The sequence below is a fragment of the Pygoscelis adeliae genome, unplaced genomic scaffold (genome assembly GCF_000699105.1).
Source record: "Pygoscelis adeliae isolate BGI_AS28 unplaced genomic scaffold, ASM69910v1 Scaffold18, whole genome shotgun sequence".
NCBI classification, from domain to species: domain Eukaryota; kingdom Metazoa; phylum Chordata; class Aves; order Sphenisciformes; family Spheniscidae; genus Pygoscelis; species Pygoscelis adeliae.
The window spans coordinates 4,058,375-4,075,559 of record NW_008825558.1 but is presented as its reverse complement, the minus strand read 5'-3'; the positions used below and the strand labels follow the sequence as shown (position 1 = coordinate 4,075,559).

The 17,185-nt window shown below is 35.5% G+C and overlaps 1 protein-coding gene across 1 annotated transcript in view; it reads right to left on the bottom strand.

Moving 5' to 3' along the window:
• Nucleotides 1-17,185, bottom strand: part of USP10 (ubiquitin specific peptidase 10) — a 38,650-nt gene that overhangs the window by 3,823 nt on the left and 17,642 nt on the right. Inside the window, exons 5-12 of the mRNA XM_009332333.1 lie at nt 16,027-16,118; nt 14,354-14,463; nt 13,831-13,886; nt 12,302-12,405; nt 11,438-11,537; nt 9,995-10,175; nt 6,222-6,387; nt 959-1,103 (exon numbers count right to left, since the gene is read on the bottom strand). Of these exons, the coding sequence (XP_009330608.1) occupies nt 959-1,103; nt 6,222-6,387; nt 9,995-10,175; nt 11,438-11,537; nt 12,302-12,405; nt 13,831-13,886; nt 14,354-14,463; nt 16,027-16,118 (954 nt within the window). The remainder of the gene's footprint in view (nt 1-958; nt 1,104-6,221; nt 6,388-9,994; nt 10,176-11,437; nt 11,538-12,301; nt 12,406-13,830; nt 13,887-14,353; nt 14,464-16,026; nt 16,119-17,185) is intronic.

Sequence of the window (17,185 nt, the reverse complement as noted above, 5' to 3'; positions counted from 1 at the left end):
TTTTCAGATTCCAAGTCATACTACAACCATTTTTGTCAGTCAAGGCAAATTGGACTAGTTCTACAAATAACCATTTGTAAATATGGATAAATAAAATATTCCGTAATATTTTATTTTAAAAATTCTTTAAGTAAAACAAAAAAAGGGGACTGTCTGACAAAGTATGTAAGTCACTTGAGATATGAGTAATCATTAATTTTTTAATTTTTTTTTTTTGCGTGTTTGAACTACTGACTGGCTAACAGCCAATTTGTCAGATCGAAACAAAATGCATTTAATTTGGCAAGCTTCAGATGCTGGATTATATGCAAGCTCTCACACTCTGTAAAACCGGTATCTCTCAAGATATTTGTTAGAAGAAAGAACTTTGTTGTTTAACCTCTGAACTACAGCTTACTTGTCTGCCTCCAGGCTGCATTTTCTGTAAAATGCCCAATTTCCATTCATTAGCCACTGTTTATTACAATAATTTGCCACTTCTGAATGAAATCTTGAGATAAAAATAGCTAGCATTACTTGGCAACAGCCTTGTGTAGAGACATACCCCTCATTCAACAGATCACTTCCAATATTTGTCCTCAGCGGTCTATAACCTTACTCCTTAAATCTGCAGGAAGCTCTTATTTGGCCAACGCCATGTCTAGGATGTGGCAACGGTTGTAAGATCTTCCACCATAATGTTCTTTGCAAAATGGATGCCCAAACTCATATACAGGCAATGTCAGGTTCAGCAAGACTGAACCCAGAAACACAAATATATTCTTTTTATGAAGAAGAAAAAAAAAAGCAGCATACAAGATATTCATCCAAATTACTAAGTTTCCAGACAACAACGGAGAAGAATCTTCTGCATAAAGCTAGGAGCAAAGAAGAAAACTGAAACAGAAACAGATACCCCAGGAAACACAACATTATCTTTTCCCTAAAGAGGGGAACATTCTGCTGAAAAAATCTTTACCTTTACTAATTTCCAGATCAACGGGATACTCAATATTCTTGATAAGCTTCTGGCACCCACCAGTCTTCTCATATACAAACCGCTTGAGGTGTAAAACAAGAACAGGGGGGAGTTCTTCTAGTGTCACTCTTCGACTGATCTCCACCTAACACATACATAGAACAAAGATGCAGAGAAACTGTAATTTTTTTTAACTGCTCCAAAATTACTCCTTTAAAAGAGGAAGAAGTAGTATTTTAAAATACACGAGCAGAAAAAACAGATTTTTTTAAAATTAATATTAATTTATGATAAGCACTGCAGTTCACACACATTGGCTCTTCAACCAAAGTATTGTCTTAAAGGAGAACCGCAATGCCTTTTAGTAGAACATAACATGTTAGAATGAGCACGGAGATTTAGGTACTGCAGTACTAAAAGCACCCTGCTGGAGATCCCCCAGGAGAAACTCCTCATGAAAGTTCAGTGATTAATAATTCTTAGCAAGCTATTATACTCTAATCAAAGGTCAATAACTTGTAACGCATGCTGCTGAATTCAGAGAACCCTGAACCGTAGAAGACAACAGCATCACACCTCAGTACCTGAGGCAAAAGTTTTCATTTCTAAAAGCTGACAACTTTTTACAAAAAGCTGAATAGAAGGAAAAATAAGAACTAATCCAAATCACTTCTTACTTTTCAACAGGGAAATTAACTATAATCAAAAAAGAATCTCTATAAAATCTTTTATCTTAGTAGTTTCCCTTTGTTTTGATGTTTACAACAAATCTTGAGAAATTTCATTAATGGTCCAGAAATACCAGTCGAAATGCAAAAGCAGTATTGCAACCACTTTGCTGAAAAGTTTGAATGCTGTGTCGCTTTAAAGAGTGTCCTGAGCATACCTCGCGATTCCCCACTGAAATACTAGTTTCTACAACAGACTTCTCCAGTTTTAACTGGTACTATCTTTATTCCCCCCTTCTCATCAAAAGAATCCTAAAACACTGTTGAAAAACACCTTCTCACAATGGTATCATTAAAATAAAGACCTATTCACAGGGGGGATAACAATGATTAATATATTAAAGAGTAAGAGATCAGTACTGCAACAGTTCAAAAGTTATTTTGCATTAACCAGAAGATACTTATTGTTCAAGAAGTTCCTTGGAAAACAAAGTGAGCTGTTGTGTAGACTATCTAAAAATGAGTTAGCCATCATGATCAGCTGCTACAGAAGAGATAAGTAACTAAAGACTACTTCTTTTTAAAAAAAAGTATGCTGGGTTCTTGAAAAAGGTTCCGAAGAAAATTCAGAGAGAAAAATAGGAGTTATGACCTCACTGTTTTCTACTAAATCTTTATTTTTCGATACTTACAACCAAATAATCCACAAAGTTACTGTCTGAAAACCTGAAGTTGGACTCAGAATTGCCGTACAAAAATGTTTTGCCTTCCTAGAAATTATGACATAAAAAACAAATCTCCAAATAACTGCTTTAGGTTTTTCTGAATTTTTTGGACTGAGAAAAATCTCTTTGTTGTAAATCATCAGCACATTATTTTTCAATACAGGGCCCAATTCTGCTGCAACCTACTAAGAGTGGAATAGAAACTCATGGGGAAAAGCTACTACCTTTTTCCAAGCTTGAAAAGTAAAACCTCTTATGATGCTGAAGCAAGCAGATTTTGTAGGGTACTTGACTTCCTCACGGATCTGAGCTGATCCAATTTACAAGAAGTAATTCTACAGTTGAAACAGAAATAGTCTCTACAAACTGTAAAATTTCACCTTCATCTTAAGGGTTCAAAATACGCCCTTCTGCGTCCAAAACCCATCAAACCCCTGGCAACAGCGGCAGCTTCACTGAGAACTGAGAGGGGGGTTTTTTGGTTTTTGTTTTTTTCTTTTAAACCAGCAAGCCAAACAGGACCCTGTTCTTTTCCATTCAACAAGTGCCTGCTGGTACCCATCTCCTCAATTTCCGGGAAATAACATGCAGAATACGAAGTTAGAAGGCAAAGTCTGAAAGCGAAGGTGACAAGAAGTTCACACAATTCTCTGATCAACTCATGAGAACATGCATCTTCCACGCATCTTAGCATGGAACAGCTTCTGCTTTTAGGGAGCAAATCCAGAGAGGCTTTATATAGAGAAAAAAATATGCACTTGATTCACCCGGTTATTATTATCTCAAGATTTTCCTGTATTGAGTCTTCTAAATCTCAAATCTGAAGTCTTTGAATTCAGAGTTTTGTGCAAAAAGAACAGCTCCCAGCCCAAACCAGGAATAGAGGGTGCTGAAGAACGTCACCGCAGTGGTTTAAGCAGTTGCCATTCTCCATCCTCAGTAACCGAGCTGGCGTATGGGAACAGATGCCTGCACCTCAGCTGCGTGGCTCCGTGTTAGCTTAAACCACAGATCAAAGGAGTTTTGTGTTAACGGTGCCAGACTGAAGAGCAGCAGCTGAGGAACGGGCACACGTTCTGCTGTCCTGACTGCATGAAGGGGCCCCGATTTCTGGCAGCAACATTACCAGCTAAAAGTGCCACAAATGTTTGTTTAGTGAACACGAGTCAGAGTCCCAAGAAAATACTTCTAAGATCCTCAAGAAGCAGTTTGAGAACTCCAGGGGATGTGAAGGCTCCTTCTAAGGAGTATGTGGAAGGTAACCTGGAAAAGTAAGTGAGGTAAGGCTAGTTTGTTACTCAGGAGTCTTCACTTTTGTTAGAAAACATGAGCAGGTCTGCAAATAGGAATAAGAGACTGAAAAGAAAATCACTTCAGTGAGGATAAAAATTAAGCCCTTTAAAAAAAAAATGTATCAACTTTGAAATATTCAAGAGTAAACAAACTGATCTGCAAGACCAGAAGGAACCAAAACAACTTTCTTCAAATGCTAGTGGGTAAGTAAAATTGAGTCAGAAACAGCGAGAGAATGCCACTCCATTTTAAACACCTATTTTCATTTAAAACGCCTAATTATTTTAAACACTGCATGATTTCCTGACTGATTTCCTGCTTATATTAATACACACATAAAATTCAAAATCAGCTCAAAGTGATTAAAAAACGAACTTTAAGAGAAATCATTCACATATGTTTGGAAGATTATTCTTTTCATATCTATTGTTTATGCCCACAACTTGTAAAGAATACAACCCAGGTTAAAACAATCAGAAGACAGTAATAATTTTTAATAATATAATATGATGTTTAGCTTTATCAGTAGTCCAGTGTTCCCCTTCCATAAAATGGAGATGAAGTACTTCTTCGCAATACATTTTGAAAATTACTATCTGCAAAGTCCTATGCTTGTTCTACAGTCAATGTGTTCAGTGTTTTCACCACAATTTTAATACAAGAACAGCTATTTCAACTTGAATTTCTTTTGAAAAAAGATCTAAAATACATTGTGGATGCTCGTATTTCCAGTCAGACTCTAAAACATAAGCCAGACCAAACCTCCAGCACCTAATTTGAACACCCATTTCTTCCGAACCCCATAATTGTACACTGGGTTGTCAGTAAAGAAGTTAAAACCATCTGCAGTAAAAACCAAAAAATGAATGACGAGCAAAACAAAATCTATGTGGTAAATCATGATGAGCTTGCATTGCAAATGTTTCTTTCACATGGAAGACAACTGGAGAAATAAATGTTCTCTAACACTCCTACTTGAATATACAAGGCAGACAAATTTCAGCTATCCATCTTCAGCTTTTCAAAGAAAATGGTCCATCCTTTCTTTATCTAACCATATTCTCATTGGAGCATTTAGAAAACTTACAGATACAGAAATGAATGTCAGAGAGAACATCTACAACTCAAGAGCCTCTTTCCATCCTGGCCTATGAAAGAAGTTATGAACAGTGTACGCAAAATTTCCATCTGAGCAATCCATGCACACCAGAGATGATGTTCTTTACTAATACAGACCATAAGAAGCAAGGCAATTCCTTAGTGGGGAAGAAGGTTAATTTATTACCCTGTGTCACAAGTTCTCAAACTGTAATGCCAAAAGCATGCTTTTCTTCCCACGAAGTATTTTTCTATTGCAATTATTACTATTATGTATTGTATTATTTGAAAAATAAGATAAAAAGGTTTGCAGAGCTGCATGAGAATAAAATGTCCTGGTACTTGAAGTGACAGAGAATCACAGGGCTTGGAGATCTCAAAGGTCCTTCACTCCATCCCCCCTGAATCAATTGTAATGATTTGTGTAAATCCCAACCGATGTTTCTCCAACCTTCTCTTAAAGCAGCGAGGACAACTCTACAGGCACCAACACCTAGTCTAGGTCCTATATCTATTCACTGTTTTGAGTATCACTGAGAAAAATCAGTCTTTTCCTTTTCAGAGCACCTTTGACATACTAAGTTTTACATCTGGTCCCATCCCTCTACTTCCACGTTTTTTATTCTTGATGCTGAACAGCTCCTCCCCCTTATTCGTTCCTTTTACATCACGACTTCTATACTGCCACTCATTTTGATTGCTCTTTTCCAGATATTCTCCAACTGTGAAGGATCATTTTTCTTGAAGACCTAAAACTGAATATAGCATTACTGACAAGTTGGGTTTTTAGGACTGCGTACAGCAAACCAGTCAACTATACAGTCCCAAGGACACTGAATGGAGGTGTTTCTGGCTATTGAAAGATTTCAGATTATTAATCCAGAGAGAAAGATAGTGATCATCAGATGTTTTAGTGAGGTTCTAGATGGACTTCTACCAGGCCTACCACCCATTTTTGATTTGTAAATGAGATGTGTAAATCAAAACCCATCGAGGATAGCCACACAGACAGCCATGAAAGCGTTCTGCTACAAGAGTTTTCTTATTAAAGCTAGAAGTGTGCTTTCAAACGATACTCTGGAGAGCTGCTCCTTTACTAAGAACATCTGGCAATCCCCAGGAATCAGTCCGTTAAGATCAGCTAAAGGCTATTTTACTCATAATAGCATGTATTATTACCACAGTTCACCCTGTTAATTTAATATACACTCCAGTAAAATGTCCAACCAATTACTACACCAACTCAGAAAACATACCTATTTACAGGCACGGTTTTGTTGAAGAGTTAGTTCTCTTCCTTTCAGTGTATGTGTTGAAGTGTAATACGTTTTACCGCTGCAGGACACTTTGAAAAGGTTAGTACCTCTTCTGTTAACATAAGTAATAGCGTTCGAGTAACTACTTGTAACGCAAGAGCTGTATAAAAACCCTTTTAAAAAGTTTAGTATTTGACCGTAAAAAGGGGTCAACAGAACACACCTCTTGCTTGGTTTTTGTGGTGTAACCCTGGACAGACTCTCTTGCCACCAAACTTTCCAACGCATCCTGAACCGTGCGTATCTTGTCTGACTGGATATCCAGTTGCAGGGTGAAGAAAGGTTGCAGTGTAGCAGACTCCTTAGAACTCTGCTGGTAAACAACAGATCTATGGAAACAAAAGAGTTAAAATGTAATAAAGCAGAGTAATTTTCAACAATATAGAACCTTCAAGTAAGAATGGATTGAAGCCTACTTTAGTAACTTGATATATAGTTAATCCAAAAAAACACACACAAATACAAAGGTCAACCATAAGTTTCAACAACCTGAATCCACTTTACTGCAATTTAAATGATTTTCACATCCACTTAGAGAATACTGAATGGGATTATATTTGAATTGTTTTGTTTATGCAAGGATTAAAACAGTTACTGGATAAGCATCAAAAATTTAAAGAAAAATACTGAAATTTTTGATAATGCATTTAAAAAGATTCACCTCTGGACTCTTTTCACATTAGTTTTGAAATTTTGTTTTCTAACAGATCTTCAGAAATGCAAAATACTAGTGCTTATCTAACTGCATGTTTTACTGTAAAAATTACAACTGATTCCAGATTCTCCAATAAAAATACACAAATTTTTTAGTCACTAAGACCAATTTCACAGTGATTTTAAATTGTTTGCTTAAATCTTGCCATAGGAAATATAAAATATGCTTCATCGAGGACTGGCATTTCCTTTTCCTCCCATCATTTTCTGTGTCCAGACTTTGTACATAAGCTGGAGTCTTTTGGAAAACTGGCAGGAGTAACAACCTAGGGCATGAGAACATTTCCTGTTTTTTTGGTTTTTATTTTTGTTTGAAGTGTATTCAGTTGCAGCCTTTAAGAAGCCTGGCTTGGTGATCTTTGTTTTGTGCAGCGAGACAGTACACTCTTCAGCCACAACATCACTGCATTAAGTGGACTCTTCCTGATTTTCATTTTTCTTAAACTTTGCTGAAAACTTAAAACCATCAAACATGGCTCAAGATTTTTTTTTTATTTTGAAAGCAGTACTTACATTAAAAAACCCCAGCTGCTACAAAAATGTGGTTTTATACAGCCGAAGAAATCATTCACTTATTACATTGTTATGCTTGTTACAGTGCCTTACAAAGCTTGAAAGTAGTAAGATAATTAACATAGCTCTAATCCATGTAGCCATGCTGAAACTTCTCCAGGTCTTGGATGAAAAGTTAACATACAGGTTTAATGCCTGTACTGCAGACTCCAATCAAAAGAGCCCCTTTGACTCAGGCAAAGCCCTGAAGCACCAACAGAAAGCCAACGCGTCTTTATATTGGCAAATGTATATCCTTTAGAGGAAAGGGAGCGTATGAAGAACAGTAGCATCTTTATTTCAGTTTAACACTTCCTCCTTGGCTATATTTAAGGACAAAACCTTCAACACATGGCAAGCGCAGTGTTTCAACAAACAAACCCTTCACTGTGTAAGTCTTGCTGCTTTTGGATAGCCTTCCCAAAACCTTTTTAAGCTAACCATTATTTAGTGCAATAATCAACAGAAAAATGCTAACAACTCCAACTGTTTTCAAGTCCATGTGTTAAAGATTTAATTAATAATACAGATAATATTCTGGAAAGATAACGTTAAGGGAATTTTTTTTATTATTATTAGAAATTAAGTTGTAACATTTCTTCAAAATGTTTTCTTCAAAAAGATACGCAGAAATTGATTTGATAGCAAAACCTTTGCTGGACTATGATTTTCTATAACAATATCATTTATTACAATAATTACAAATTTCAATTGGTCAAGGGAAAATGTATCATTTTAAATTGATAAGTACTCTCAGGTACTGTAAGAACCCTACAGTAAGAATTTTTCAGGAAAACAGGTACTGCCCACTGCTACCCTGTCAACACAACGTAATTTTTTTTTTTTTTTCTTTTTTTTTTGGTAAAGTAACAGTGCATTTGAAGGGAAAAGTTGGTACTACTTACGGAAATATTTAGCAGACTTCTAACTGGCTTGTGAGCTAGCTTGCATAACAAATATTTGAAGTTCACACAAGCTGAAAGTCAAAAGGGACTCCTGCACATGAACAAACCAAATCCTGATAGAACTGTATATCTTTGTACTTACACATTTAAGTCTCACGTTGCTTAAGGAAGACTTTTTGGGTTTGTTTTTTTTAAGCAGTTATGCCTAAATAGGCATGTAATAGAAAATTAAAGCCTCGAGAGGACAGCCTAAAGTTTCCCAAGCGAATAGATGCCAATTCAAACCATGTTTCCCTAGCTGCTTTTTCCAATTTCTGATGCTTTCATTTAGTGGAATTCTACCGGCAATCCTGTATTCAATCCTTCCTATCTCCAGCCTCAGAGGATGAAGCTTTCCAACATCACAACATGGGATATTGTTTCTGTGGTAAATTGCGTGACGAGGTTTGGAGGCTAAATAAAGTGGGTGTGGTGACAGCAGACAACAGATGTCGGATTGGACCCTGTGGTTCTGTTGCTCAGTGAAAGTTTCTGCCTTTTTTCAGCATTACCTTTGCTTTACGTCATTTTCTGTGGACTTCTACAGAAAACAGCGTTCTCTTGACATTCTTAATTTAAAAACTAATGGAATCAGGTAGCGATCTAAACAATTCTGACCACGATAAATACGCTAAGGGTATTAACAATACTTTGGGTACTTGAACATACCATCAACACAGAATTTCATCAATACGTACAAACATCTGTCTGCCATATTTCTATAGAAAATATCATTTTATTTGCCAGCTGTCTGACTCAAATCCCAGAAGAGTAATTTCAGTGCATTTCACAGGCAGAAGGCACTAGCCCACATTATTCACACTTCTAGACTGAATACCTGGCAACACAGGGAGTCAAACACTAGCAATTAAGTGTCTGTCTCCAATTTAAAAATAATTCTTCAAGTCTAGCATTTTTGTTTTGGAGTATGTTTTTAGCAAGTGTTTACCTTGCTTTCATTTTAAATTATACATTTCTCCAAACAAGTCATGAGACTTCCTTTCCAAAAAATATTCTTTCAGTATCTACTTTCTGCCTTCATCTGGTATCAGACCTGAATATAAGTAATGTCCCACGTTCTTTTCATTCCTGTAACATCTTGTAGTAATTTACATTTTTCCAAACTTCTTTCGCCTGTAACACTTATTAACTATTACACATAACTTTCCTGCTTCCGGGAAGCATAAGTGTCTAAATAACCAAAAGTGTACAATTTTTTATTTTATTTCATTCTTTTACTGACCAGATTTAACTCTCAGCAAATCTCACTATCCTGTAGTATCCTTATTTACAAAATGAGACAAGGCTCCTCAGAGGTCACAAAAATTACATAGCTCTAAAGTTCTTTGGAATTCTTAGACATTAATATGCAAAGCATACATATTTCAAACTCCTCCTCTATATGCAATTCAGGGCTTTTGTACTCTAAACAGTCTGTTCTTTTAAGACACTTAAAAAGATTCAGACTCTACAGTAAGTCATAGAATCATTTAATCATTGATCAATCTTTTGATCATTCTGGTCCACTTTCTGAACTCTCTCTTGCCTAACAAATGCTTCACGGTAGAACGTTCACATCTCCCGGCCTGAACAAACTGTGTAACAGTCTCTTCCATCCAACTATCCAATAATGGTGAAAAATACAGAAAGCAAAGCAGAGGAAAAAGCTATCTGTAAAGGCAAAGCAGCCTACGGTCTCAACAACTTTTACGAAAAAGTACTGTACCTTATATGACCACCAAAAATATCAGTAATGGGAGTCTGAACAAAGTCAGCCTGGCGAGTGACTGATGATTTGTTGCGAGGTCCCACTTGCTCCCATTCATCCTCACTGCCTTCCCCTTGCTCATCTTGCTCCTCTTCTTCATGAACAGTCTGAGCCTCAGGGCCATTGGAAACTGAGAGTTCTTAGAGTGAAGAAGAAAAAAACACATTGATTCTACTTACAAATAAAACATATATACAGATAAAGAATTCGAAAGGCAAAAAAACCAATACAAATAATTTTCAGAGGATAAACTGTTTTCATAGATCATAGATTTGAGAAAGTAAATGAGAACAAGTATATTCCAGGCTCACTCATAGCTGGACACATCCATGTATTAACAGAATGCAGCTCACTGATGACTGTAAACAGATGCAGTTTTCTAGCAAAGTTTGATATATTTTTAGTAGTAAGTTTATGGGGTAGAAAATTAGAAAGTCAAGTGTTATTCTGGAAGCATAATTATGCCATTATTAAATACAACTCCTTTTCTGCACAGGTATTTTACAGGGAACCCAAGGCTTAGCAAATATTTTCTTTGCAACTGCCAAAGTCAGGAGGCTATAAACTGCACACAGCTAAAGAACAAAATATGGAATGATCATTTTTATATCATTAAAAATTTACCCTACTAAAGAGAAATTGGATAACTAGTGATCTTAATTCTATACTTGGCTAAGACTAACAGTGTTTTGTTTCATTTTTAATAGGGGACACAAACATAAAGCCACTGGCATTTTACTCTGCATACAAATTCTAATACTTCTTCCAAAGAAAATTTTTCTCCAACTTTGTCAATAAGAATTTTAAAATAATTTAATATGTTCTGGTTTATATTAGATATAAATTAGCCATTAGTCTAGAAGTTCCCACTTCAAAAAAAGATCTTAACAGTGGTTTAAAGATCAGTGAAAAAACACACTGTTATATTTTTGAACTACCATGGAGAGAGCCAAAACCCCAGTAAACAACTGACATCGCAGGTATTATGAATGGCAGACAAACATACCTATGCTTAAGACAAGACTAGTCAACTCGAGTTAGCCTCAAATAATGCTCGGTTGAGCTCAGTAAAAATGTGTGATACAGAAATTTGTTGTTTAGGAGGACCAGGTGTATGACGTATCATCGTCATCCAGAGCGTTTACAGAATGATAATGCTTTTCCAAATACCCAGTAACACTTCAGATCATTTGTAAATTGGACAGAATGGACTCATTTTATCCTTTGGACAGATTTCAACAAAAGATTATTTGTTAATGTCTTTGAGTACCCTAAAACATGGCATTCTATCCCTATCTCAACACCTACTCCAAACATTACTCTGTATTACAGAATCACCACAAAAAAAGGAGAATATTTGAAAGAAATTAAGTTTGCTGCAAAAAAAAAAAATCCACTAACTTTCATTATGTGGAGAAAGAAGTTTCTTTAGGGTCAGCATTTCTTCATGTAGTCCATTGAGGATAAATCCCAAGTATTCTTCAGCATCCTCTTGCCTGCCCTGAATAAAATGTTTTTTTCAATTATCATATGACATTTTCATGTTTTCATTTTAACAGAAAGTTCATGACATTGAACATCTAGCTTTCTCCTATTAATTTAGCTAATTTACCAACTACTCAGTCAAAGTTGTAAAGTCAAATAAAGTTTAAATTTTACTATAACAACCCCTCATTTTTAACCAGTTCAAAATGAATCAACACATTAATTGGTAACTTGCCGTAAGCTTGACCTGGATACAAGCATTTCTGCATTCTTCTCAATACAAATTCACTTTAACATGTGAGTTGGTAATTATTTATTTTTTTGCTATTTCTTTTAAAAGTAATATTAAAAGTTGCTGTCAAACCAAGGCCAAATCAAAAGATGGCTTGAACTATTATCTTTTCTTTAAACTGAAACTAGACCTGAAGCAGTATTTTGAAGTCTTTGTGAACCTTCAACCATTCCAAGCTGAATGCCAAGCAGAAATGCACAACTGCTCATTTCTTAAATATAAATCAATAGGTATCTTCTTTATAAAAAGAGATGTTCCATTCCAATAGTAATTTCTTCATTATTCCGACATATCAAACTGCCAAACTTGTAATTAACGTCTTTCTATAATTTAAGTCCCAAGACAGTCTAGCTTCATTACAATGAACTACCAACTAGTTGATTTTAGTGGTATTTAGGCACAGAACCTGGTGTATGGATTTACACTGTTTAAATGACAGTGACTGCCTTGCAATGCAGTTACAAAAGTCAAAGACTTGTAAGTCACACCTTTTCGGACAGACTTGACTTTATAACCGTCAAAAGTCTATAAATGTATGTAGGTTCAAAGGCAGCCCCTGGTCGGATGTCTCTCACAATTTTATCGCCTAAAGCTACAAGACAAAAAGAGAAGTACATATAAATAACAATATATAAAAGTTTTTCTACATCATACCTTAACATACTCTTCACACATCACTAGATTTTTGGAATCCAAAATTATTTTTTATTAATAGTTTTATTACAATTTTAGTGACTCAAGCTCAGAATTCATAAGATACAACTCTTTCATCTGTAAATGTTTTTTTAAAAACATCTTACATCACCCTACATAGACTTACAGATGGTCTGGAAAAGTTAGTACTCTCTTTTTATAGTCAACGCTGAAGATTAACAAGAATATCCACAGCCATCATAAAAGAACAATTCTAGTTCTATTTAATTTTTTGTACTTCTTTTGATTCAAAGAACACTTCCTTAAATCTTTTATATATTCATAATTCTAACAGATCACTGTTCCTCACTGCAGGAAAAAAAAACAGACAAACAAGAAACAGTTTGACAGAACGTTCAACCTAATGGCAATACAAGGTCTCAGAAACTATATTTGAAAACTACACAATACAATAAACTGACCTAGAAGTATAATAAGTTGCATAAGACAGTAAGATTTGTTTTACAGAAACAAAACTTAAGCAGCAAACCACAGAAATGTCTGAACCGTTTGGAAATCACTGGAACAACCAGCTCCTCGTGATATTTTCTTATAATGTTACACAAACACATTCCTGAAACTGTTTTTTATTTCTGTAAGTTTGTAATACAACAGGTTTGATTTAGAGATTAAAAAAAAGAAACCTACAAGATAATTTATTTGCATCAAAAAAATCTTCTATTCCTCACTACATAATCATCATTGATCCTAAACACGTATTAGCAAGAATCATACACTTCTAAAGTTTTCACACCGAAATAGTTCACAGGATGGGGAGGAATTAGAAGCCATGATAACATGCCTGCAGGCAATCTCTAACTGCTAAAGAGACCTATTATGGCCCCGTTTTGTTCCAAATGAATGTGAGTGTTTAGTATTTAAGGAAGAATGATAGAATTGAGCAAGTTGATAAACCAAAGAGCTGGAAATACGTAAGGAAGGAAGCAGAGCAAAATACAGTGAATATCAAATGATTTTGTTAGAAAGGGCATGTTCTTAGAAGACATCTTAACAATTAAGCTAACCTTCAACAAAAACTATTCTTATTGCACTTGTACATTTGGTCTACCAAATAGGAGAAAAAATGTAAGGTGCAACACCTATGACTTCTTGACATGTATCGCCAAGAAGAAAAAGTGTTAACACTGACAGAAAAGCAACAGCAAGCTTTTTAGGATATCAAAAACCCCCGAAAGTCCAGAGCGCCATGAAGGGGACCAAGCACCAGTATTTAAAGGTCTTAAGTACATCACACAATGCAGATCCTTACCCCAAAGCCTTCTTAGAATGATTTTAAGACTTTTCTCCCCCTATTCCTACTCACCTTGCTTTGCTTTAGGAGGTACAGGCATATTAGTGAACTCATTCATTAAACGAACACTGAAACAGAATGGAAGGAACAACTAGACATGAGCAGCAAGTTAAGATTTAGAAGGACAAATAATAAAATTAGATCATTGTCATTACTGACTGCCAAAAAAAAAATCATCAAAGAATATCATAATGAATTCTGAGTAAAGTTCAGACACAAACATTAACCTGATCACTGCTAATGAAACCAAGGCATTAGGTTAGTTCTTGCAGCTCTCATGATTCATTTTTGCATATTAAACACTATTTAAAACTGATATTCCTCAGGCAACAGGAAGTATCTTCCTTGACTAGTCAAGCAATCGTACAATACCAAGTTCATTATAAAAGCCATATATCACCAACAAAATACACAAAAGACACTTCTGGATACGTATCAACTCTCAACAATTGCAGTAAACAATCATTTATTAGATACTTCTGAATGAGCTTAGTCAGATCACAGATTTTTTTTTTTTTTTGAACAAGCTCCTTACAAACTGTCTATCATTGGTGTTGAGGTACACGGCCGCTGTGATTTTGAATACATTGGAATGGACTTCATTAAATGATACATTGGAGGGCAAGCAACCAAGGCTTGCAGGGTCTACGCAGTGGCATTAAGGAAATATTCAGAAAATGTAATCTGCATATTAACCAAATATTCAATTATATTTAAAAGTATATGCAAAACAAAGCTAGCTCTTTATTATGTAGACCAATCCAATAACTAAATTGGAACAGATGGATGGACTTTTATCACAACATTAACTAAGAATGTACAGAAGTTTACTAGAAAACCCTGGCATCTTGTAACATGCAGTGATTTCACTGACATTTTAACAATGTCAAAAACGTTAATTAAAGGGGAAGGAAACATCTAGTCTAGAAGCAGGAGAGGAAAAAAAACTTTCATAGGAAAGACTTTATAAAGTTAACAATTTGAAAATTGGCAAGTGATAACCTGTAACATGTTTTCTGAAAAGAATGGAAGAAGCCAGCTGACAGACTTCGAGTTCAAGGTGATGATTCACCCCCATAACCAAACCAAAAAACCCCACTGTGATGTGAAACATTCTGCAGCGTAAAGAAGAGTTTGGAGCAACCAGTAAAACTACAGTGTATGTTGGGAGAAAATACTATAAAACATCAAAATCCATGCTACTTGGTGAGAACAGTGAACAGAGGAAATGTACTAACGACTGGAGGGGCAGGGAAATGACAAAAAAGGCAGCGATCTCAACAGCTAGAGAGATATATTAACTCGATCCCTACAGCGTGCAAAAATCGAGTAACAAACTCCCATGTAACATTTTAAGACTGAAAAAATGGGAGCTAATACATACAATCAGATGAGTGCAGAACTGGTTATGTAAGATAAAAGCTGAAGTTTAAAGCACAGTCACTGGGCTGGAAATAGGTTACTGGGTTCTGCAATGATCAGTCTTGACATTGGTCTTAATATTTTTCACTAGTAGTACCAGCAGTTGAAGTAAAAATATCCTAATTGTCACTTGCAGTGAGCCATTGCTAACATAGGAGATATAGATGTATTAATAAAAAAAATTGTTAATAAAACTATCATAATACAGCACCGAAGAAGGAAGACTTCTGTTACCCAAGTTATTTTTGCAGGGGAATGCAGTTCTAATACATTAAGAGCAAGCTAATCTTCCATCCCGTTGTAAAAGGATTATTTTAAACACTGCATTTACACAGATTATATGATAGTGACAGCCTGCTCAACAGAAAACCAAATGATCCGCTTACCAAATTGCTAAAACAAAGCCTAAGAATAGTTACTTCAAGTACAAAAGAGAAATAACTACTTAGGTTGATGCACAAAGAGTCATGAGTAAACATAACTAGAAATTACAAGGTTTTCAGTCGAGAGAAAGTTACAGTTCTGAAATATTTTGACAGAAGTAACAGGCAAATTGCAAGCAGGGTTGTGCAACCAACTGCAGGGGAACCCTGGACACAAGGTTCAATGATCCAAAATACCCCTGGATTTCTAGATGCTACCCTTAAACATTTTAACCACAGCAGTAGGATATGGGAAGACAAACACTTTTATAAAATACTTACCAGAATAATCCAGAAAAACTTTGACAGATATAATATACAAATTTTAACTTAAGTGTATTGATTTTTTCCAAGGTAAGGATACAGCATTGATGTAGCACCAGTTTCCTTTGTTGATCAGCCCTCGCGGTTGCAAAGACACTGGTTTATGTATTAGTCTTACATTTTCCAGTATTTCTGCAGAACGAGAACAGTAAATTGAGCATCAACAAAATGTACATGCTAGCCATCAAAACAAGTATCTGTTGACGTGTTACAAATAATTCCAATCAATTAACAAGATTCCCAGAAACTTCAGCAAATAATTTTCACTCCATTTAAACACTGCTCATATTTCAAATCAGACATAGTTCTTCAACCAAAGGCATCCCAGAATTTGGGTCAGGAGGATGCTGGTACAAAAACTTATCATTGCCATTTCAAAACTGAGAAGACCCATTTGTTTTTATTTTTGTTTTCCTAAAATCAAATACTTTGAGATATATATAGATACATATAAAAATTCCCATTAGCTGTAATCCCTCGCCACCAATTTTATGAAGTATTTCTCAAATTATTCTGCTCTGCAGAGAGATGAAGCTGATATAGCAGTCTCAGTTTACAAGTTTCTACATACACTATCTTACAACAGAAATATCTTAGTGCAAACAGGACCGACAGACATTAACGTGGCCTTCTGAACCTTATGTTTTATTTACTGGTTTAAGACTTCCAAAATCTACAAGATAACAGGCTCACATACTATAATGCCTACTGTTTTCCCACATTCAAAAACTTCAGCAACACCCCAAGTTTAAAAATTAGAAACCACTGCACATAAATAAGTCTGTCTCAGTTACGAAACGGAGAGCAACAGGGGGAGGTTTTCCAGGAAGTCTGACCTGTTATTTAGGTACCTAAATAAAAACTGTTTAAAATATACCAGATCCAGTATTTTCGTTAAATTTGCAAACTAAGGCCAAGAGGTATACAAAACAGAATAAAAAAAATGCAAATAAACATAGCAACTGTCTACCAAGGGGGTTATTTATTTTTATAATAAATATGAGGGCCTCTAAAGCCCTTATATGCTACACTGCATAAACTTAAGAGTTTGAGCTATTCACTAGAAGGACTATCTAAACAGACAAGATAACATGACACAGGTGGACAAGCAGAGGCACAAAGCCGTAACTGTGCACAGGAGGTGGCAGAATTGCGAACAAAATCCATGTCCTTCTTCTTTCAAACTATCTCTTTACCTA